Below are 25,000 nucleotides of genomic sequence, written 5' to 3'. Positions count from 1 at the left end.
ATCCCACCTGCAGACACATCAACTTGTTCACTCTGATAACAAACTTTTTAATTGTTCCCACTGTGCGAAGAGCTTTAAAAACAAAAAGGATCTGCTGACGCACCAATATACTCACACTGGGGAGAGGCCATTCACCTGCTGTGTGTGTGGGAAGGGATTCAGCCGTCCACCTGCCCTATTGAACCACCAGAGAATTCACACTGGGGAGAGGCCCTTCACCTGCTCAGACTGTGGGAAGGGATTCATTAATTCATCCAACCTTCTGATACACCAGCAGCTCCATACAGGGGATCGACCGTTCACCTGCTCTGAATGTGGGAAGAGATTCACCCGTTCATACAACCTTCTGACACACCAGCAGGTTCACAGTGAGGAGAGGCCATTCACTTGCTCCGTGTGTGGGAAGGGATTCACTCGTTCATCCAACCTATTGAATCACCAGCGAGTTCACACTGGGGAGAGGCCGTTCACCTGCTCCATGTGTGGGAAGGGATTCAGTCAGTCATCCAACCTGCTGACACATCAGAGAGTTCACAGTGGGGAGAGGCCATTTACCTGCTCTGTCTGTGGGAAGGGATTTTCTCATTTATCTTATCTTCTGAAACACCAGCGAGTTCACACTGGGGAGAGGCCATTCACCTGTAATGTCTGTGGAAAGGGATTTATTCAGTCATCCCACCTGCTAACACACCGGCGAGTTCACAAACGACTGCAAGGTTTGGATTCTACACTTATTGATGCTGTTAATCATATCCAGGTCTGAATCATGTTCTCTCTGACTTTTTTCTTCTGTTGAGGTTTGATATTCTGAATAAATGTGAAATAGACATTTGATTGAATCATTGTTGTAGATTTTTGTCTTTTCCATTTGAGTGTTTAACGTCACCAGGCTGGAGCTCAGAAAGGGCAATCTGAGGGAGGATCATACAGTAGGAACAGAACTTCATTCTTGACACAGTCCTTCAGGGTCTCGCTGAGAGGGTCACACAGCACTTTGGTCTTTTTCGTCACTTTTCACTGACAGCAAAGTCCCCGCGTGGGTGAATCCTGAGGTGTGTAAGAAATGTGTCCCAGTCGTTCTTTTCCATGGTTCAGAGCTCCTGGACACGGAACAGAAGCTCCTTTACAACTGTGTTTAGAGTCAGGAAGAACAACGGTGAATGCGGGAAACGTGCTGTCAAAGATTGGTGTAAAACTGGGATCTATTCCTGACTGAGAGTGAAACGGCAGGTTTAGGTTTCCAGACTGAGAATGAAAAAAAGTGTAAAACATTTTAATGTGTGTGTGTGTCAGTCCTGGTTTATTGAACAGAAACTGGCTTCAAATAAATTGGTTGAAGTCTGCATTAAAGTAGCAGCTGGAGAAGTTCAAAGGAGCCTGTTAACTGCTGGGACAATGAGACAACAATTTGATTCCCAGATAGAGAAGGAGCTGCAGTGTGTGTCCAAGAATTCTCAGTTTTGTTGTGTGCTTCCCATACACTATCCATTTAAATAAACCTCACTCCTATCAGCCTTTAACCATTATAAACAGAACAGAGAGAAGCTGAGCAGCATCAGAGCCCTGACTGACCATTTAAGAATGAGTGATGTGTTCAGCTGAAGTTTCCTGTTGGTAGTTTTCTGGGTGATCTCCTTATTTTGATCATTCTCAGTGACCCCTGGGTGTGAACCTGCTCTCCTCTCTTTCAGACATTCACTCACTCAACATCTCCTCTCTTTCAGAAACTCAATCACTTAACCTCTCTCATCTCTCTAACACTCACTGAACATCTCTCTCTCTCTCTCTCTCTCCAGGCATTCACTCACACGTTACCTTCCATCTCTCTTACATTCTAACCTCGCTCCTCTCTCATTCACTTAACCTCTTCCCTCTCAGATACTGTGTTCATCACTTAATGTCTCTCTATCTTTCTTTCAAACACTCACTCATTTAACCTTCCTATTTCAGATCTGCTTAAACTTATTCATTGTTTTCTCTCTCTCGTTACCTCTCTCTGAAAAGGCACAAACAAACTTCATCTCTCTTCGCTGTCTGAGAAAACATCTAATTGATGGAGATTCAATCCTCTCTGTTTCTCTCTCCCACTTCCTCTGACAGGCCCTGACTCACTTTAAATCTACTCTTTTCTAATAACCCTCTTTGGGAAAACTCATTTGTTCTCTAATTCCTCCTCATTTCTCCCAGTGATGACCCTCAGTCCATCTCCCAATTCAGTGAATGTGTTAAAAATCCAAATAATCTCCTTTCTTTATTGTTTAAAATGGGAATGGAGGTGAATGTAATGCTGAGAGCGGCAGCAATCTGTGTGGTTGTTCTTGATGCTGTCAGAGTGAGTTCACCCTCACAGGCAGGAAGACTGTTCACGGTGATAACATCAAACTGACGCCGGCTGTTTCATTCTCAGGTATCACAACTTCCTGTTTCTCTGCTGCCGGTTCAAAAACGCACATCTCACTTCTGAGCAGAAAATAAATCCAGGGACCACAATCTGGTGAGAACATCTGTCAATGCGACCTTTATCTGTCCACAGAGTCAGGGCAGAGTCACACAGGTCACATTGTGGTGACATTTACAAATGAGCCAGTTATTTCTGTTCAGAGTTTCCATTCGCAGATATAACCAGCTGTGTCTGTGGATCAGTTACTGAGTTCCCTGTGCTCCCCACAGCTGGGAACTGATAGCCTGCTCCCTTACATACAGAGCATTCTCTCTGTATTGCTTGTTTCCTCTGTTTCTCAGCTTTTATCTTTGACCACCTCATCTTTCTGCTTTTTAAAATCTCTCAATTTTTCTTTCTGTCTCTCCCTCTGTATCTCTCTCAGGCTCTGATTGTTCCTATTTGATCAAGATGTTCAAAATCATGAAGAGTTTCTGATTGATTATGGAAGGAATGACAGGGAGAAAAGCAGAAAAACCCGGCAGGTCCAGCGGCATCTGTTCAGAGTTAACATTTTGAGTCCATATAATTCTTCAGGGCAGGAGAAACATGGGTTATCCATCTTAGGTTGGGGAATGTGCTGGGAGATTTAATAGAGGTGTTTAAAATGACAAATAATTTATGATAGTGTCAATGGAGAGAAATTATCTCCCAGGAGCACGAGGGTTTGTCGATGGAGAGAATCGATTTCCTCCGTGCAGGAAGGTCTGTAAGCAGAGGACACAGAGATTTAATTTAATTGACAACAGAACTGGAGGGGGTGATAAGGAGAATGTTTTACACAATAACTTCATATGATCTGGAATGCACTAACTGACAGGTGCTAGAAGCAAGTTTGATAGTAGCTTTCAAAGGGAATTGGATAAATACTTGCAGAGGATAAATTGGCAAAGTTATGGTGAATGGGATTAATTAGACAGTTCACTCATCTTTGTGACATTCTGAATGTTTCTCTCCTCAGGTTTTAATATTTGATCTTTTCGATTATAATGTGTCTCAAACAGAAGATTAAAATATTGGGTTTGATGAGCTGTCAGATCTCTTTCCTGTGTGTCTGTGTAACTTGAGAACTGGAGATAACCATGAGGAAGAACTGATTATTTTCAGTTCCTCTCACAGATACACCTCAGATATCAGAAATCCCTGGAGTTCCCCATGTCCTCATTATTCTCGCCTCGAGTATAACAGCTCTCAGTCAGGCCGAGTCAGTCACATGTCTCTGTCATGATGTTTCCACTTGTATTTTATCACTCACCTCCCAGTGACACTCACCACAACACAGACACCTTAAAATATCATTGTTCCCTTACACTTTGTCCTCCTATTATAATCAAATGTTTGTTGGGCCTCTTGTCTCCATTAATGTCAGATTACCTGCAGTTAAAATGACCTCAGAGACACTGAAACTGCAGTTGTAGAATACAGCAGAATTGGAATAACAGACAGGCTATTGTCTGATACTGACAGTGGCAGAGTAACACACACCGGAATCTAAATACATTATATCAATAGACCATAACTCACTCACACTATCAAATGAAACCGAAACTTTGGTTATGGTGCACGAGATACTGACTGTATTACCATTACATTGGATCCAATGCTGTGTTTGCTAACATACTGCAACGTGACTCTTATTATTTGAACAAACATTGTATTTGTTACACTCAGAGTAAGTCAGTGCTTTGCTGTGTTGTCTCTGTGCCCCATCTCCACTCTGATTGTATTGGAGCCTGTGTGTGTCATTGTTACACTGAGACTCTGTTATTGCTAATGTGGAGATGCCGGCGTTGGACTGGGGTAAACACAGTAAGAAGTTTAACAACACCAGGTTAAAGTCCAACAGGTTTATTTGGTAGAAAAAGCCACAAGCTTTCGGAGCCTTAAGCTCCTTCTTCAGGTGAGTGGGAATTCTGTTCACAAACAGGGCATATAAAGACACAAACTCAATTTACAGAATAGTGGTTGGAATGCGAATACTTACAGCTAATCAAGTCTTAAAGGTACAAACAATGCGAGTGGAGAGAGCATCAAGACAGGCTAAAGAGATGTGTATTGTCTCCAGACAGGACAGCCAGTGAGACTCTGCAAGTCCAGGCAAGCTGTGGGGAGTACAGATAGTGTGTCATGAACCCAATATCCCGGTTGAGGCCGTCCTCGTGTGTGGAACTTGGCTATCAGTTTCTGCTCAGCGACTCTGCGCTGTCATGTGTCGTGAAGGCAGCCTTGGAGAACGCTTACCCGAAGATCAGAGGCTGAATGCCCGTGACCACTCAAGTGCTCCCCAACAGGAAGAGAACAGTCTTGCCTGGTGATTGTCGAGCGATGTTCATTCATCCGTTGTCGCAGTGTCTGCATGGTTTCCCCAATGTACCATGCCTCGGGACATACTTTCCTGCAGCGTATCAGGTAGACAACGTTGGCCGAGTTGCAAGAGTATGTACCGTGTACCTGGTGGATGGTGTTCTCACGTGAGATGATGGCATCTGTGTCGATGATCCGGCACGTGTTGCAGAGGTTGCTGTGGCAGGGTTGTGTGGTGTCGTGGTCACTGTTCTCCTGAAGGCTGGGTAGTTTGCTGCGGACAATGGTCTGTTTGAGGTTGTGCGGTTGTTTGAAGGCAAGAAGTGGGGGTGTGGGGATGGCCTTGGCGAGATGTTCGTCTTCATCAATGACATGTTGAAGGCTCCAGAGGAGATGCCGTAGCTTCTCCGCTCCGATGAAGTACTGGACGACAAAGGGTACTCTGTCCACCTTGTCCCGTGTTTGTCTTCTGAGGAGGTCGGTGCGGTTTTTCGCTGTGGCGCGTCGGAACTGTCGATCGATGAGTTGAGCGCCATATCCTGTTCTTATGAGGGCATCTTTCAGCATCTGGAGGTGTCTGTTGCGATCCTCCTCATCCGAGCAGATCCTGTGTATACGGAGGGCTTGTCCGTAGGGGATGGCTTCTTTAACGTGTTTAGAGTGGAAGCTCTCCACTCACATTGTTTGTACCTTTAAGACTTGATTAGCTGCAAGGATTCGCATTCCAACCATTATTCTGTAAATTGAGTCTGTGTCTTTATAAGCTCTGTTTGTGAACAGAATTCCCACTCACCTGAAGAAGGAGCTTGAGGCTCCGAAAGCTTGTGTGGCGTTTGCTACCAAATAGACCTGTTGGACTTTAACCTGGTGTTGTTAAACTTCTTACTGTTATTATTGGACAAGCAGCAAATCACCGTCACAATGCCCGGCTGATTGACGGCAGCGCGGACCAATGGGAAGAGGGGACAGTGCTGGAGGACCGACATGGAGCGGTCGGTCCTCCAACCAATCGGAGCGAACGAGGGGCGGGGCCAACTTTGACTCGAGCATGCGCAGTATGAGTAATGGCGATGGGAAACGGCTTTTGCTGTGGGCTCGGAAATCTGTTAGAGGTGATTGGAGGTACGGAGAGAGCAATGGATCGTCCAGGTGGGTGGAAACGCTGCATAAGCATGTTGTGTAAGCCGCAAACCGCGGAAGAGAACTTCCCGGACCCAGTTTGTACCGAGCAAGGCTGCAGCTCCTCGTGTTCGTCCAGGGTTAACGTTCGCCATCTTTATTGGGGGCAATAGGCAGCAGTGCGCACGTGCGGCCGCCATGTTTGTAGAGGGCAATGATGTCAATCAGTGGGAGGGGCTTGTTCCCCAGTGCTCAGAATGGAGACAACCTGTCCATCAAACTGCATCAACCCTGAGTCCCAATGTCTTATTGATGAAGCAGAGCGGTGGTAGAGAAGGAAAAAGAAAGGAAAATAAAAACAATAAATGCTGGAAAATCTCAGCAGATCTGACAGCATCTGTGGAGAGAGAATAGAACCAACGTTTCGAGACTGGATGACCCATAGTCAGAGCTTGTACACGTGTAAACAGAGCATGTAAACTTTGACACCTCCATGTACCCTTGTACACCTCAATCAATCTACTTTGCTCCAAGGAGAACAACCCCAAGTTATCCAGCCTAACATTGTAACTATAATTCCTCATCCCTGAAACCATTTTGATAAATCTCCTCTGCACCCTGTCAAGGAGCCTCACATCCTCCATAATGTGTGGTGATCACTGGTTTGCACAGACCCAGGTATTCTGTATTCCTGTCTGTGATCTCATCACATACTTACAATTGCACAGTGACATCACCCCCGCTCCCCGGGGATTTCCTCAACTGGGAGATTTTTCTCTGATGCCAATGCTTCTGATATCTTTCCAGCTGCAGGCTCCAGCAGGAGATTTTAATATTAAAATCAGTTAAATTGTTTCAGAGGTGAGTGTTTGTGACCATTCACGGGCGCGGGTTCTCGTCATAAACCAGCTGCTCGCCTCCATGCTGTGGTACCGGCTGGTCCCTTTGACCCCTCCCCCTGGCTTTGTCGCCAATATCCTGGTGTTGTTAAACTTCTTACTTTGTCGCCAATATCCAGAGAACCCTCCTGCGGTTCTTCTGGGGCAATCGACTGCACTGGGTCCCTGCTGCGGTTCTGTATCTCCCGCTTGAGGAGGGCGGACAAGGTCTGGTGTGCCTCCGCACTCAGATAGCGACCTTCCGCTAAAGGTACCTTTACGTTGAGCCCCCTCCACAATGGTGTGCCATATTTCTTCTGCCACTGGCACGGCCTCAATTATGACGTGCAGCTCCTGCATATCGAACTGGGGCGTGCTTCGACCGCCCTGCAGGAGTTGCCCATCTTTTACCTCACCGTCTGGAACACGGTCGCCTCGCGACACAGCTCTCCCCCGTCAGGAGTAGCAGCTCTCGTGCGAGAGCCGCTGCTCAGGAATCCGCTCCTCCAGCCGTATGACTTCAGGTGGCTGGCGGAGAGGAGGGCTGTGAACGCCGGGGTGACCAGAATCGGGGACGTGCTCGATGGCGGAGGAGCGGGCTGGATGGGCCCCCGCGTGCTGGCTGAGCGCGTGGGGACGACCGTCCGGCACACGGCCAAAGCCATCCTAGACCTTAGGACGGTCGTGCTCGGCCCCGAAACTGCACGCAAACTCGAGGCGGCGCAGGCGTGCGGTGGGATCCCGCCCGAGCGTTCCCCTGTTCGGACAGAATTCCACATTGGCCCAAAACTTCAACCCTCCTCCTCGGGTCAGGTGCCCCACAGCCTGAGCCGCCTCGTGGAAATGTCCTCCGTGCCTTTTCCTACCGCGCGGAGGCGTTTCCTGTGTGGGCTGCTGCTGCACACCTTCCACTACCGCCTCCTTGCCTGTCGCCCGGATACACCTTGGCGGGCCTTGTTTCCGTAGAGGTCCCTCTACGGAGGGATTGCCCCAATTACATCGGGGACCTGGGGTGAAGGGTGATGCATGCAGCAGTTCCGCACAACCGTAGGATTCACTGGTTCACGGGCTATGAAGCTTGCCCCTTCTGTGGCCTTGTGAAGTCCGTGGACCATGTCTATGTTTTGTGTCTTAGGTTGCACTTTCTTTTTGTTGGGGTCGGGATGGCGACCTCCTCGTGAACCTGCTCCTGGGCCTGGCGAAACGCGCCATTTACCGGTCCAGGCTGCGGGCGATCGAGGGGGCCGTCCATCCTGACTGTCTTCCCCTCTACCGCGGCTACGTTCGCGGCCAGGTGTCCCTGGAGAGGGCATGCAGCTTCTCGCACAGTTAGATGCATTGCATTCGCCACTCTCTCCCTAAGAATTATAAATTGCTGTTCCCGTGATAGTTATTATTCCTGTGAAGAGCCTGGGGAATGCAAGATGAAAAGCTTAAACATCTTTCTTTTTTCAGCGATATTCAATTTCTGTTCTGCCATATATATATATAAATTAAAGTATGTTTTATTTGGAAATTAAGTCTATCATGTGGATATATTGACCATGTGTGTATTTTAGTGTTTATCCATCTCTATGAATTAATGTGTGTGTTAATGTGCCTGCTTCTGTGTGTACCCCTTTTCACTGTGAGGGAGTGAATATTTATTGGTGAGTTTATGTGATGGGTCAGAGAATCCGTTGACCTGTGTTTATGGAAGAATGTTAGAGTTTGTTAATGCATGTGTATGAGTGGTCACCCGTGTCAATGTTTATGATAGTCTTAATTGGAATGCTTTAGTTTTAATTTGCGAGGGGGCATGGGTTACTAATGTTTATGTTTGTATTTTCTTCTGGTCTGTGCTGTGTTTGTGGAGATGTATATGTGCATGTTTATCTCTGTTTCTGTGTGTGTGAGACAGTACGTGAACATCATTGTTATTGCTCCAAGTTTTACTGATTAAACCGAACCGGAACTGTCCCTGTCAGAGGATATTAATGGAATATTCGCCTCTTTCTGGGAATTCATGTGGTGTAATGTGAGCTGCAATGTGACAACAAGCTGAATGAAAGAAGCAATTCAATTAGCAGTCCTCAGAACATCAGGGATAGAACGGGTAAAAGCCAGAAGAATTCAAACACCAGTGACGTTTTGGGCTGTTAGTATTTAATACATCCTACCATTAGCGACTTTGAACCAATATAAACTGAGTCCACAGAAATAGGGAGCGGTGCCTTTCCACTCTGTCTCCTTGGCGAGGCGGAGTATAATGGGTTAACCATCGCCCTTTCCCCTCTCTCTGTTGGCACAGTGAGTTTAATGGGTAAACAATTGCTCTTTTCCCCCTCTGTCGGGTAGGTGAGTGGGGACAGTGAGTTAAAAAATCAATTTTCTCGCCTCTCTATCAGGCGAGTTGATGGAGGATTGATTGAACAGCCTAGTGCCCTATCTGCGACTGGGGATGAGAGTTTCCGTTGTTATTCTTGTGTCGCTCTGACTCCAGTCCCCACTGGGTGCGATTCTGCAACGAAGAAATGATCAAAACTTTGATGGGATTGACGAGTCGTCTATATTTAAAAGTGAATCATTTGTTGCTCGGAATTAGAACGTTTTCGCATCAACCAGTAACTGGATGAAATTTGCTGAACTTACTCAGGGTAATCACTGAATTAATTAGCGCCAATCCACCTTAATTCTGTACTCTATCTCAATTTGGAGCGCTGGATCTCTAAGATTGAGGTTTATTTTTTATGGCTTTTTTTATTAGTGTCACAGTAGGCTTACGTTAACACTGATAAATTTACTGTGTAAATTCCCTAGTCGCTACATACCGTTGCCTGTTCGGGTACACTGGGGAATAACCTAGCGTGGCCAATGCATCTAAAAAGCACGTCTTTCAAACTATGGGAGGAAACCGAAACAGTCAGAGGAAACCCACGAAGACACGGGGAGAATGTGTAAACTCCACACAGATAGTCACCCAAGCCAGGAATCCAACTCAGGTCCTTGGTGTTGTGAAGTAGTAATGCTAACCACTGTGCCATAGGGAGGCAAGACACTGGTAAGTATCTGCTGTCGGAGGAGCATTTATGCCCATAGCAAACAGAGGAATCAAAATGAATTAGCAGGTTGGATGTTTAACTCATAAGCAGATGAAAAAAGCTTTATTATTTTTCTTGCAGCTCGAAATATAACCAATAGATTCTCATTGACATGAACTAACGGGGTCCACCAGTACAGGAGAAATGTTCACAAAACTGGGTTTACCGCTGGATTTGTCAACTGTTTTGTTGATGATCTTCAAGGGGAGAGCTTCATGTCCCACCACGCAGGAGTAAGAAGTGCCGCTGGCCCACTCCTCCGCTGCAATGGATAACAGGCTGTACATGAAGAAGGAGCCATTCCCGTTCTCCGCCACCACCTCGGTGTTCCTGTAGTTCCCGGGATTCACGGGCTTGTCATTGACGGTCCACTTGACGAAGACCTCTCGGGGGGAGAAACCTCTCACTAAACAGCTGAGGGAGACGAATTTCTGAGCGGATATTTGTTCTGCCGAGGGCAGGAGGACAGAGACGGACGGTCTCCGCGGATTTGGATCTGCAGAAAATTTCAATAAATGTCAATAAACTGGAGAACTCTGCAAACAATGAAAACACTGGTTAGATATCAGAAAATTGTGCTTTGCTTTCGAATTTAAATGTTTCAATTTTTGACTTCCTGCTTCGAGGAGAGGGGAACTCAATCGCTTTGTCAAATAACTGGGGCTAGACTGGAAAGTTTCAGAAAGATTACAACACAGAAACAGGCTATTCGGCCCAACTGTTCTGCGTTGGGTTTTGTGCACCACACCAGACTACTCCCTACTTATTCGATCATAAACCAATACCATTCTCTTCAGATCACTTTTCATTCATCAACATCCCACGCAAAAATATCTACAGGCCCAGAGCGTTTAGTTAGCAGAGTTACCACTCAGAGGACTGGTAATGCACTGAATACTAAGTATTGACCATTACACTTACACTGGAAATAGACACAGTGACGCATTTGTTGCTTCAATCTCTCAGCTCACCTCTTTCCTTGTGGATGGATTTTCTTAAAGGAGTCGGCAGATCCTGATGGCTCACCACGCAGTCAAACACAGCCCCACTCAGCCAGGCTTGTGTCGAGATGTTTAAGTTGCTGACCACGCTGTCAGGATCCTCTCCAGGCTTTTCTGCAATCTCTGATTTCAAATAATTCCTGTCTCGGATCCAGGACACGTTGACTCCAGAAGGAGAATTGAAAATGATACAGGTTAAGGTCACAGTCGCCTCGAGTAAGACTTGTTCTATTGGTGGTGGTTGTATTGTGACTGTGGAATCCGGGCACTGGGAAGGACCTGTGAATGAAAAATGAAAACCAACTCGAGTTCTCCTTCAGAAGCAGGACAGCAGTATTCAGCCTAAAGGAGACGAAGTCGCCTTCGAGTTATCAAACTCTAACTATCGCCTTTCAACTTCTATGGTGAATGGAAAACCAGGTTGCTCTGTGAAATTATTCTCTTTATTAAAGTATTGTAGCAGCGGTATCATTCTCATGAATCAGCATTGCAGCATTCCCACACAAATAGACCATCCTGAACTCAGGAAAAATTAATGGCCGTTGGTTTATAAATAGGGTGGATGCACTTTCCAACATTTTACCCCTACGCTGTGACCTGTGAAACAGTCCGACACCTACTGTTTCTCCAAATTTTACCAGCTGTGTCAGGAGAAGCCGACATCAAGTCCGCCTCGGTCACTATATTACTTCAAATTAGAAGGGCGCATTGCTTCAAGGAGAGGCAGTGGCATGGTGGTGTTATCAATGGGTTTGTAACCGAGGGCAAAAGTCTGGGGTCATAGATTCGAATCTCACCACCACAAATGGTCAAATTTGATTTTATTAAAAAACGATATTTAAAAGTCTAACGATCATTATGAAGCCATTGCTGTAAATGGTTCACGAATGCCCTTTTAAAATGTAAATCTGCTGTCTTTATCTTGCTCTGGCATGCATGTGACTCCAGATCCACAGCAACGTCGTCGACTCTTAAGTGCTCTCAGGGATGGGCCATGAAGAACATCTCATGACAGAATAAAAATAATTGCTGATGTGATGAAATTCTGAATGAGGCGCTATCCGCCTGCAGCAAACTACATGACAGCTCTATGCTTCGCACGAACTTCAATAAATCTCTAATTCCGATTAACAGCGGAATGATTTGTTTTCCCTCGGTTTGCATCCCTTACCCAGAGATCCGGTGATGTTCTGACTCTGAGTGAGTCCTTGATGAGTGACCTGGCAGGTATAGACCGTTTTGCTGAACCATTCCCCAGCGGAGACTGTCAGCCGACTGCTCGCCGAGAAGTTTCCGTTCACTTCACAGGCAGGAGAGGTGGCAATTCCTGAATCCATGGGTTGTCCATTCTTCAGCCACTCCACCGTCATTGACTTTGGCTGGAAATCGATGATTGAACAGACGATGGTTGCAAATTTCCTGCTTGTGATTTCTTCACTGGAACTCACGGTGAGGATAACGGTTGGGGGGATGTCGCCTTCAACAAACACACGTTTAGACGTTACTTGAAGGTTCAACTGACAACACTTAAAATTAATGCTTTTATTTTAGCACCGGAGCTGCCAATTTGGGAATTATATCCATGGTTTGGTTGAATTGGTAGGGAAATAGCGAATGGAATTCAACCGTCAAAAGTGCCACGCAATGAATTTGGGAGGGCAAACAAAGCAAGGGAATAGTCGATAAAATGGAAGATTTCGAGGGATTGAGGAAATGCAAGACCATGGAGTGCATGTCCACAGGTCCTTGTAGATGGTAGGGCAGCTGGAAAAGTTGATCAAGAAAGCATATCGGATTAGTTCCTCTATTATGTGAGATATTGAATGCAAAAACAGTGATGCAATGATGGAGCTGTATAAAACGCTAGTTAGGCTACGTTTGGAGTTTGCTGTACAGTTCTGGTCACCACGTTGCAGGAATGACGTAATGGCTCTAGAGAGAGATGACGCTGACAAGAATGTTGCCAGGGACTGAAAATTCCCGCCATGAGGAGAGATTGGATAGGCAGGGGTTTTTCTCCTTAGAAAAAGAGGAGGCTGAGGCGTGACATAATTGTGGTTCACAAAATTAGAAGGGACGTAGGCAGAAATAATTCATCCCCCAAGTCGAGGGCTCAATTACCAGGAAGCATGGTCATTTAAAAGGTCATTACGTCTGCATCTCAGGTGCTTTAACCTGCACGGCTACGGCGCAAGGGCTGGAAAATGGGCTCCAAATGTCTGGCTAGTTTATTTGTTCTCCCTTTTGGCCAGCACAGACATGATGGGCTCAATGGCCTCATTCTGCACAGTAATAGTCCTGTTGTTCTTTGGTTCTGAACAACTTTTCAGTCAGTAGACACTTACTTGGATTTTGAATAATTCAATTTTTTTCAGAATGCTACAGATCAGTTATAACTAAAGCCTTATACAGTTCAATCACAGCGTTCCTGTCTTGCCCAAGTTCCACAACACTTACATTGCATTCCAATGCTCTTGACGGAGTCGCTGTGTCGAACCTCACAGTCGATTTTGCTGCACTCTCCCTCTGACTGGGTGATGGTTAACTGGCTGCTCAGGGTATAGGTTCCCTTCGCGTTTCTCACTGATGGATAAGTCTTAAATCCAGTGGCGATCAGCTGCCCATTTTTCTTCCAGGTCAGTTTGGAGACATCTGGAGAGTAGTCCATCGCCAAACAGCCGTAGGTGATGGAGCCAGCGGAGTTGTGTTGCTGACAGGAAGAGACGAGGCTGTAGAGAGTGGGCGGAGACGGTGTCGCTGGGAAAGAATAGTCGATTCAACAAGTTAGACTCTTACTTGCGTTTATTAATTAGTCAAACATATTTATACAAGTAAGTTTCAATATTAGGTATAGTTCTTGGGGCTAAAGGGATCAATGGATATGGGTTGTAGACGGGGTCAGGATATTGATGAGCTGTGATCAAAGTGAATGGTAGAGCAGGGTCAAAGGGCCGAATGGCCTACTCCTGCTTCTATTTTCTATGTTTCTACATCACGATTTGTCTAGAATTATGAACTTAACTTTATATTTCCCGATTAAGACCTACATACACCTTTCAGCTTTTGTTACTCCTATCATTTGAGAATCGCCATCTTTGTAGAAACTCACATCACTGTCTCGACCTCTATCAGATTGGAAAGACAAAAACATTTTGATGTCATTGTAATGACATACCATTCATTGGATTAACAGAGAAGTGTAAAGAGTTTCTCCATTACTTCAGGCACGAGCTATTTCTCAAACAACAGCACTTTGTGATGAAGACGGTGTCTCTTCATTCATATCAGCCACTCGCCTGATGAAAGAGTTCCAAAAGCTCACGATTCCAAATAATCCTGTTGTACTTTAACCTGGTGTTGTGAGACTCCTTACTGTGCCCACCCCAACCTAGCGTCGGCATATCCACATTGTAGTTTTGGATATTGCCTGTGTACAAACTAGCTGATGTCCCTTCCTCTCTCCAACTCACTGCCTCTCACTCCACAAAACGAAGATTAGTGACTTTGCTTCAAAACTACCTTCGGAATGAATACTTACTGAATGACCAGGAAACTCTAAATGTGATTACAAATTCAAATAATTGCAACATTGACTAATTGAAGGGTCATACATTAATAGCATGAGTTGGCCATTCCCGCCCTGAAGTCTCCTCCATTATTCACTGAGATTACAGATGATCTGGTTGTGGTGATAGCTCTATTTTGCACATCCTCACTCCGCCCGTCGATCACCCACTCTCTGCCCATTTTCCCCGACTCTCTGCGCTTTCCCCTGGCTCTCTGCTATTCCCTGTGGCTCTTTTCTCCTTTCACCCGGCTCTCCGCACTTCCACCTGGCTCTCTACACTTCCCTCCAGCTCTGTCCCCTCTCCCCCGGCTCCCTGCCCTTTCCCTCAGCTCCCTACCCTTTCCCCCGGCTCTCTGCCCGGTGTCCCTGCTCCATATCCACTTTCCCCTTTCCCCTGGCTCTCTGCCCTTTCCCCCTGACTCTCTGCCTTTCCCCCTGACTCTCTGCCCTTTCCTGTGGGCTCTCTTGTCCTTTCCCTCGGCTCTCTGTCCTTTCCCCGGCCTCCCTGCCCTTTATCCTGGCTCTCTCCTCTTTCCCTGGTCCCTCTGTCCTTTCTCCTGGTTCTCTGCCCTTTCACCTGGCTCCCTGCCCTTTCTATTAGCTCTCTGCCCTTTCTTCTGGCTCTCTGCACTTTCTCCTGACTCTCTGCCCTTTCCCGGCTCTCAGCCCTGTTGCCCGGCTGTGGGCCCATTCCCCAGGCTCTCTGCCCTTCCCCCCCGGCTCTCTGCCCTTTAGCACACCTCCTGTTCTCCCCGGCTCTTTGCCATTGTCCTTGGCCATGAGCCCCCAGGGATTCCCCCCAGCTCTCCACATTCGCAGGGCAGCTCCCACATTTGAACACCAAACTGCCGCTTGAGATCTTTCTTCTCTCTCGTTGCAGACCTCCACACACAGGTTTAGCGAGTGTGAGTGAGAGAATGTGAGTGCGTGAGGGTGAGTGATTGAAGGAGTGAGAGTGGATGAGTGATGGTGTGTGAGTGACGAAGGTGGGTAAGTGAGGGTGAGTGATTGAAGTTCTTTCAGTGAGGATGAGTGATTGAGGATGAGTGAGTGAGTGTGGGTGAGGGTGAGAGAGCGTGAGTAAATGAGGGTGTGTGAGAGAGGGTGGGTGAGTGAAGGTGGCTGAATGTGTGAGTGAAGGTGGGTGAGTGAGTGCCGGTAAGAGAGAATGAATGAGGGTGTGTGAGTGAGGATGCGTGAAGGTTAGTGAAGGTGGGTGAGTGAGAGCGAGTGAATGAGGGTGAGGAGTGAATGTGACTTAGTAAGTGAGGGTGAGAGAGTGAGTGAGTCAGGGTGTGTTATTGAGGGTGGTGTGTGAGAGTGTGTGAGCGAGAATGAATGCGGATGGGTGGATGAGTGAAGGCGAGTGAGTAAAGGTGTTTGACTGAGGATGAGTGATTGAGGATCTGTGAGTTAGGGTGGGTGAACGTGAGTGATGGTGAATATGTGAGGGTGTGTGAGTGAATGTAGGTGCGTGAGTCTCAGTGAGTTTGAATGGGTCAGGTGGCGTACGTGAGAGAGGGAGGGTAATTGAGCTTGAGCGTGTAGGGGTGCGTCTGGGTGAGTGAGGGTGGGTAAGTGGGGAGAGTGAGTGAGGGTGAGTGAGTGAGATTGAGACTGGATGATGAGGGAGGGTAAGTGCGGTGAGTGAGTGATAGTGATTGAGACTGGATGAGTGAAGGTGGGTAAGTGGGGTGAGTGAGGGTGAGTGAGAGTGAGTGAGACTGGATAAGTGAGGGTGGGTAAGTGGGCTGAGTGAGTGAGACTGGGTGAGTGAGGGTGTGTTAGTGGGATGAGTGAACGAAGGTGACTATGAGTGTTGGTGAGTGACTGAGGCTCTGACTGAGTGACTGAGGGTTAGTGAGTGAGATTGAGTGAGTGATAGCGTGTGAGTGTGGGTGACTGAGTGACAATGAGTGAATCAGGATGAGTGAGTGAGGGTGTGTGAGGGCGAGTGTGTCTGAGTGAGTAAGTGAGTGCTGGTGAGTGAATGAGGGTGTGAATGTGAGTGAATGAGGGTGAGTGAGTGAGGATGGGTGAGAGTGAGTGAGCGAATGTGTGTGAGTGATTTTGAGTGAGTGAGGGTGTGAGGGTGAGTGACTCAGGGTGAATGAGGATCAATGAGTTTCTGAGGTTGAGTGCGTGAGATTGAGTGTGTGAAGTTGAGTGTATGAGATTGAGTGTGTGAAATTGAGTGTGTGAGGGTGGATGAGTGAGCAAGGGTGAGTGAGTTGGGATGAGTGAGTTGGGATGAGTGAGTTGGGATTTGTGAGTGGGGATGAATGAGTGAGAGTGTGTCAGCGAGGGAAGGTGGATAAGTGAGGGTGAGTGAGTCAAGTTCTTTGAGTGAGGATGAGAGATTGAGGGTGAGTGAGTAAATGTGGTTGACGGTGACAGAGTCAGTGGGCCACCTCCACCTCTTCCTCTCCATCGATCTTTTCCCGATTCTCCACATTGATCAGCTTTCAGTAACAGGGATGTGTAAATCACCGGGCAGCTGCTTTAATGTCGGTGTCTTTCTTTAAGAAACACGTACCAGTGAACAAATAGTCAGACTGAGGGAGCTGCAGGGAAGCTGACAGCAAAACTAGGATGGGTCGCACAGGAATCAAACACCAAGTTTACACCAGTATTGGGGAGCCAGGCGGCCTTGGTCTCAGCCAATTCCCTTCTTATTTTTTGGGTGTTTTTGTCCGGTGTAACACATGGAAATTCCTACTTCTGACCTCATGTTGGAGGGAATGTCACTGTTGAAGCAGTAGAAGATTGTTGCTCCCAAAACACTCCCCTGCCGAAATCCTGCAGTGAAATCTGAACTTAGATGTTTGCCCTCCAACCACCAATACCATGTTGCTTTCTGCTAAGTATGACTTCAAACAGAGAAGAATTTCCCGCCGATTCTTATTGACTTGAGTTTTACTCGGGCCCCTTGATCCCACCCTCATTCAAATGCTACCGGGGTCGGGGGGAGGGGGGGGGTCGGGGGGGGGGGGGCGGTCGGGGGGGGGGGGGGGGGATGGTGGCACCGTGGCACAGTGATTAGCGCTGCTGCCTCAGAGTTGGATTCCCGACTGGGTCACTGTCTGTGTGGAGTTTGCAAGTTCCCCCCGTGTCTGTTTGGGTTTCATTCGGGTGCTCCTGTTTCCTCCCACAGTCCAACGATGTGTGGGTTCGGTGGATTGGCCGTGCTAAAATTGCCCCTTAGTGTCAGGGTGACGAGTTAGGGTAAATACATGTGGTTATGGGGATAGGGCTTTGGTGGGATTGCTGTTGGTGCAGACTCGATGGGCTGAATGGCTTCCTTCTGCACTGTAGGATCCTATGATTCTACTCTATGGTGTCAAGGACAGACACTCTGACGTATGTGAGACCGAAAGTGTGTGTGTGAGAGAGAGCGAGAGAGAGAGAGCGATAGAGGGAGAGAGAGATAGAGGGAGAGATAGAGAGAGAGAGAGAGAGAGAGAGAGAGAAAGAGAGAGAGAGAGAGAGAGAGAGAACGTGTGTGTGAGGATGCCTGTGAATGATAGAATGCGTTTGCACGTGTGTGAGACAGTGGGCTGTGCGTGCAAGAGGAGAGAGTGTACGTGAGAGAAAGGATGTGTGAGATAATGTGTGTGTGAGAGACAGAATGTGTGTTTGAAGAGTTATTCTTTGTGTGTGAGAGTGTGTCTCTTCTTGAAAATGTATGCGTGTGGAGGGGCGGGGAGAGTGTGTGTGGGGAGTCTGTGTGAAAGAGTACTTCTGTGTGTGATTGTGTGTATGTTGATGTGAAAGGGAGTGTGTCTATTTGAGATACACGATGTCTGTGAAAGAGAGTGTGTGTGCCTGAGAGGGAGGTTATGTGTGTGGGAGAGTGTTGTGTTCATGTGAAAGACAGTGTGTGTGAGAGGGAGTGCCTATTGGAAAGCAAAATAATATGTTCATCACTGTGTGAAACTGTGCATGGGATGGCGTGTGAGTGAGAAAGATGTGTACAATGTGTGTGGATGATAGAAGCAATGTGGGGTGTTTGAGTGTATGTGTGTGTGTGTGTGTGTGTGTGTGTGTGGAGGGGCGGGAAGAGTGTGTGTGAGCGAGAAAAAGTGTGAAACTTAGACAGAGTGGATGCGTGAGTGTGTGTGAGTGAATTGACTGTTGAGAGAACATGTGTCTGTGGTAGGTGGAGTGTTTAAAGAGAGATACATTGTATATACATGTGTGTTCGTGTATAAGAGGAGGAGAGACTGGAGGGGGTTGGAGTTTAAGAGCCGTGGGGTTATGCTGCAACTGTACAGGACCTTGGTGAGACCGCATTTGGAATATTGCGTGCAGTTCTGGTCACCTCACTATAAGAAGGATGTGGAAGCGCTGGAAAGAGTGCAGAGGAGATTTACCAGGATGCTGCCTGGTTTGGAGTGTCGGTCTTATGAGGAAAGGTTGAGGGAGCTGGGGCTGTTCTCTCTGGAGCGGAGGAGATTGAGGGGAGACTTAATAGAGGTTTATAAAATGATGAAGGGGATAGATCGAGTGAACGTTCAAAGACTATTTCCTCGGGTGGATGGAGCTATTACAAGGGGGCATAACTATAGGGTTCATGGTGGGAGATATAGGAAGGATATCAGAGGTAGGTTCTTCACGCAGAGAGTGGTTGGGGTGTGGAATGGACTGCCTGCAGTGATAGTGGAGTCAGACACTTTAGGAACATTTAAGCGGTTATTGGATAGGCACATGGAGTACACCAGGATGATAGGGAGTGGGATAGCTTGATCTTGGTTTCAGATAAAGCTCGGCACAACATCGTGGGCCGAAGGGCCTGTTCTGTGCTGTACTGTTCTATGTTCTATGTTCTATGAGACTGTGTGCGAGATTGTGTGCGTGTGAAAGAGAGGGTGTTTGTGAGAGACAGTGTTTGAGAGCAAGATTGTGCGTGTGTGAGACAATGTGTAAGGGAGTGAGCGGGTGAAAGAGAGAGAAATATGTACCTGTGTGAGAGAATGCGTGTGCAAGTGTCCGTATGAGTGAGAGCATGGGAATGTGTGTGAGACGAAGTGAGAGTGTACGGAAGAGGGAATGTGAGAGGGATAGTGCATGTGTGTGTGAGAGAGAGAATGTGTGCGCGAGACTGTGCTTATGTGAGAGACCGTGTCTGTGTGTAAGAGTGTGTGTTAGAGTGTGTGCATGTTCTATGTTTGTGAATGTGTTTGTGAGAGAGCCAGTGTGTGAGAGCAAGAATGTAGAGGTGTGAGATAGTGTGCGCAAGAGAAATATAAATATGTGTGTGAGAGAGAGAGAGAGATGCGTGTGCAAGAGGAATTGTGAGAGAGCGTGTGAAGAAATGTGAGACAGCTTGAGCGTGTGTGACAGAGAGTGGAAGAGAGAGAGTCCATGTGAGAGTGCGTGTGCGAGAGTGTGAGACTGTGCTTATGTGAGAGTGTGTGTCTGTGTATAAGAGAGAATGGGTGGGTGTGTGGGGATGTGAGCGCTTTTGTGTATGGGGATGTGAGAGATTGATGGAGAGAGCGAGACGATGTATGTATTTGTATTGAGAGAGTGTATGTGTAACGTGAGAGAGAGAATGTGTATGGGTGTGTAAGAGAGACCGTATGAGAGAGAAAGTAAGTGTGAGTATGTATGTGTGTGTGTGTGCATGTGTGAGAGAATATGAGAGTAATTATGTGTGTGAGAGTGTGTGATGTGTATAAGTCTCTATTTGGCTGATTCAGTCTGGAAAAGCACACTCACTCCACACATACTCACCCATTCATGCAGTAAGTGGGAGTGACAAGTGAGCACAATATGGAGCGCGGGCCAAGGGTTGGAAAAACATTTAAATCTTTCGCTATCAGTCGCAATTGAATAATTTCCCCTTTCCTCAATGAGGGAAACCTGTAAAAACTTAAGAAATTTGACACAATCCAGGGCAAAGCCACCCACAAGATTATCCGCCCCCTCATTCACCCTATTCGCTCTCTCCATCACTAACAAGCAGTGACAGCAGTGTGTATTATATACAAGATGCACTGCAGCAACTCACCAAGGCTCCATAGTAAACACTGTCCAAACCCGTTGCCTTTATATCCTAACAGGATAAGGGCAGCAGCCACATATGAAGGCTACCACCTGCAAGCTCCCCTCCAAGACACACACCATCCTGACTTGAAACAATACCTCAGTTCCTTCTGGCTCAAAATCCTGGAACTTCCGCCTAACAGCACGGCGGATGCCTGCAGCATATGGATTGCAGTTATTCAAGGATGCTTCATATCAACACTTTCTCAAGGAACAATTATTGATGATTAAAAATTCTGGCCGAGCAAATGACTCTAAAATGGCTTTAGAAGATTAAAAATAAGATGCAAATGAATTTGACCCTTCAACTGTCATACTAAACAGATCAGGGACTGCTTTACTACGGAGCATAATATAGTAAATCTCACTTTGCATTTGCTCATCGAACATTCCCAAGGCCGGTTCATCACTGGTTCAATATCATCCAAATCTCCCTCTACAATCTGAAGTTTCTGCTCTCTCTGATGGTCACAGTGTGCTTTAGGGATCTCATTTCTGAGACGCCGAGCCAAACATCAAGTCAAACTGTCACATTACTCACAGATACAAGTGTATGAAGAAATAAATCAAATTTAACTCCCTGAAATACAGGAGAATAAACCAGACGATTTACAGCCAGTCAGGCAGTTTCCTGGCCCCAACACGGTGACCACGCGCGCAGAAACAGAAGACACAAACGTGCAACAATCGACTTCCCAGCAGGTAGGTATGTTCAATCTGTCAATTTAATTCAAACTGTTTGAATCTAATTGATCAATGATCAATTTACAACAGAAAATCAATGACCTCTTTTAAATAAAACTGATATTCATTTCAAAACTCCTGTCGATTTTTAATTATGTCTCTCTGTCTTTCTCACTTCTCGAAAACTATGTAAAAATGTAATTTCGCTGAAAATTAGGAATCAAAAATAACAGATTCAGGACAGTTCAATGTTCCTGCCAGAGATACAGTGACACAGTAAGGATTAAATAAACCAAGAAACATTTACATTGAAAATCATTACCTGATTCGATCGAATTTCTTAATTAAATGTAATCAACAAAATAGTCGAGGTAAAACACCTTATCGAGCTAAGCATAGCTGATGAAAGAAAGGTTTTGTTTCTGAATTCATTTTCGATACAATTAAACATTCTCTGAAACGGATGATACTTTGCACGCCCGTGCATTATTCAAGGTATTCTGTTTTAAATTAATTAGCACCAATATTATATTTTGTTTTGTTAATTGCCGGTTACTTTTCCTGTTAGCTGATTTGTACTCCGTAATAAAATCAGTTTTCAATCATTCAAAACTTTCCCTGCCTCGAACATTGTGAAGTAATTGGGTTCCAATTAAATCTCAAACAATAAACTTCAAATTCCTGAATGGAAAGATTCAGACATCTGTAATTCATTTGCTTCAATCGAATAACATTGTCATGTTTTTTCATTTCCACTTTTACTCCAAATGCCTTATTATAACCTGCAAACGTGTTAAGAATGCATGTTTCTGAATTTGTATACACTGTAACGGCCTGGCAGTTTGAGGCCAATGAAGCTGCTTCCTAGATTTAATAATTTGGACCATCCATATAATTTAATTACTGAACATATTGTTTAAATTAAGAAGTTCTGAATTAAACAATGAAAAACACAATGAGGACAATTGATTCAAATCCTCTGCAACACTGAAACGTGATGCACAAAATAAGTCGAGACTTTTTCTTCAGTATAATATTTAATACTAATTAAACATAATGCTCAAATAGAATCAATTCTTCTATTCTGTCATTTATTCATCCAATAATTCTATTCTATGTTCAGCAGTAATGGGAGACAGGATGTTATTATTAAATGCAGAGCAAATATTACTCATATAAAAATATTATAATATTATAAAAAATTAATTATTTGAATTTCAAGTATTAAATTGTAAATCTCTAGCCAGTTTCTCTTGACACCTTACGACAATTCAAACACCATGATATGAACAATTGTTTAGTGTCAGCGAATTCCACCTGTCAGAAAACTGTGTTCACTCTGTCAAATTTATTTAAACTGTGGGATTCTAACTGATCAATTTTCAAAGTACAACAACAAAAATCAATAACTTCTTTTAAATTAAACTGATATTCATTTCAAAATTCCCTTCGACTTTTAAGTCTATCTCAAATCTCGAAAACTGGGCAAAAATTTTTATTTTTCTGAAAATGTGCAAATCAGATATAACAGATCCAGTGTAGTGTAATGTCCCTAACAGAGATACAGTGACACAGTAAGAATTGTAATTCATGATTTACTTTAATCTGCAAGCATCAGTTAACATGAATAAAATGCTCAAATATATATTTGTTTTATTTTTTCCGATACCAGTTTGTTTTATCCTGACAAGGATGTTTAAACGCAGTTTGTTTTTTTCATTTAGCTAGAAAAACTGTAACCGCTCAGGATCACCGAGTTGAAACAATACAGAAACAATTGAGAAACACCAAACCATTTCACAAATTTTGAGATGAGATTAGTGATTAATTACCTCTGCATCCAACTACAAATTACTTGGAAGGAATGCTGCGCCTGCACAGAAACAATGTAATAATCGGGCACAAAAATTGCCAAATAGCGTTTTATTGCCAATTATTCTCCAAAACTCAGATTTAAGTGAATGCGAACTTCATCGGGGATATAACAATCAATGCAAAGTATCTTGTTGAACTGAGCGCTGCTGTGGAAACAGCATGTTATCATGGAAATAGTTTCTGGAATTATCACAAAATATTTCCAGCCGAGAAACTTTTTTGGTCATGTTAATTGTATGCAAAGCACAGCAGAACTATTAAAGTCGATTAATGCGAAATGATATTAATAGAAAATAATCTTTTGTGAATATGTAGTTATGTTACCGATTAATAACAGTTTGATTTATCTTAATTTTACTATCAAACTTGTTAATGAGAAGTTTGTTTTTGCAGCAACTACTTAGTGTCCGATTGAGCGTTGTAAGACATGATTTATTTTAATTTCTAAGAGTTAGTTAAAATTTATAAAAATGCTGTAATACCTTTATTTTATTTCTTTCACAACCTGCTTATTTTCTCCCTACAAGGATTTTCAAACTCATAGATTATTTGCATTTAACCAGAAAACGTGTAACCGCTCAGTGCCACTGAGTTTAAGCAATGCAGAAACACCAAAACATTTCACACATTTTAAACATTCTTAGTGACCCAACAACAGAACCTCCTCAACAGAAACACACCAAAACACATCAATGAGGGAATGAATCCGTTTCACGGGGACGCAACTCAATTATCCATTCAACAAAATCAAAAATATGATTGCAAGGAAATCTCAATATTCAATCCGGCAACCCAGCTCGTCACCAAATACATGAATGTTTGAACTAAACAGAAATTTGGAATAAGAGCAATAGCATTGCGAAGAGGTGGAATATGTCCAACAAATTAATATTGAAATTTTACCACATTCTATTCATATTGGGTCATATTTCAAACAGATTTCAAACATATTTAAATATTGGGTAGGTAAAAGCTGCAGCCGTCAGATGCCACCGAGGTTAAACATGGCCTGTATCCCAAATTGTGAATGCAGTGGCAAACTATGTTTTGGACGAGTGGCATAAACCGTGGTTTGGTTTAACCTGCAATTATCAGCTAAGATTTAAAAAAATAAAAATACAATAAAGCCTGCCTGATTTCTGTCTGCAGGCACGCGTCAAGTAGTTTAAAACCCTCAGACTGTTTGTATTCAATCACAAAGTGTGCAACAGCTCAGTGTCACCGAGTGGAAACAGTGCAGAATCTCCGAACCATTTCACAAATTTTACTTATTCAAAGTCACCCAGACAGACAACCTCCTCACCACAAACACGCAGCACTGAGGGACTGAACCCCGGTTCATGCAGAAGCAGCTCAATTCTACAAACAGTTGCAACAGAATCAAATTTCACATTGGCAGAAAATCTCAATTTAAAATTCAGCCAATCTGACCATCACCAAAACAACTAATAATTAAAATAAGCACAACAATGACATAACAAAACCAGATTGTGATTAAGCGGAACATGTTCGCAAAATTAAAGTAGCAACTTTAACACATTTTGTTAATATTGGGTTAGATTTCAAACACTTGTGCAGTAGATGGTGCAACTCGCAGCCACGAGATGTCACCGAGATTAAACATTGAAGAAACGCCGAACTGTTTAACAAAAGGAAGGCATTTAAAGTAACCCAGCCACACAATGTCCTCAGCAGATAAACAACAAATCACAACAAGAGACTGAATCACTCAGTGTCACCTTTTGTCAATTAACAGTAGAATTCTATAACCCCCATTTTAAGCAGGATCACATGAAACATTGTAAAGATTTTCAGCACAGAATCCACCAAACCACATTACATTGAACGAATGAATTTATAAAATCGAGAAAAAGTATAAAACAAAAACTCAAATAAAACACTGACTAAATAAAGGCATGGTTCTTACCTGCAGTCACCGTCACCATGGTCCCTTGTCCCCAGTAGCCCATGGAGTCACAGTGTCACATTCTCTAGGCTGGGTC

General features: G+C 44.8%; 1 gene segment (V, D, J or C); it reads right to left on the bottom strand.

Annotated features, from left to right (window-relative positions):
- Window positions 1-9,910: 9,910 nt before the first annotated feature.
- Window positions 9,911-24,970, bottom strand: LOC144489455 (Ig heavy chain C region-like). The segment is given in 5 exon segments: window positions 9,911-10,317; window positions 10,793-11,101; window positions 11,994-12,299; window positions 13,274-13,579; window positions 24,925-24,970. Coding segments are annotated over 5 exon segments (1,356 nt in total).
- Between the last annotated feature and the right edge of the window lie 30 nt (window positions 24,971-25,000).

This window comes from Mustelus asterias, unplaced genomic scaffold (assembly GCF_964213995.1).
Source record: "Mustelus asterias unplaced genomic scaffold, sMusAst1.hap1.1 HAP1_SCAFFOLD_2204, whole genome shotgun sequence".
Lineage (NCBI taxonomy): Eukaryota > Metazoa > Chordata > Chondrichthyes > Carcharhiniformes > Triakidae > Mustelus > Mustelus asterias.
The sequence above is the reverse complement of the archived record's forward strand: the minus strand, read 5'-3'. Positions and strand labels throughout refer to the sequence as shown.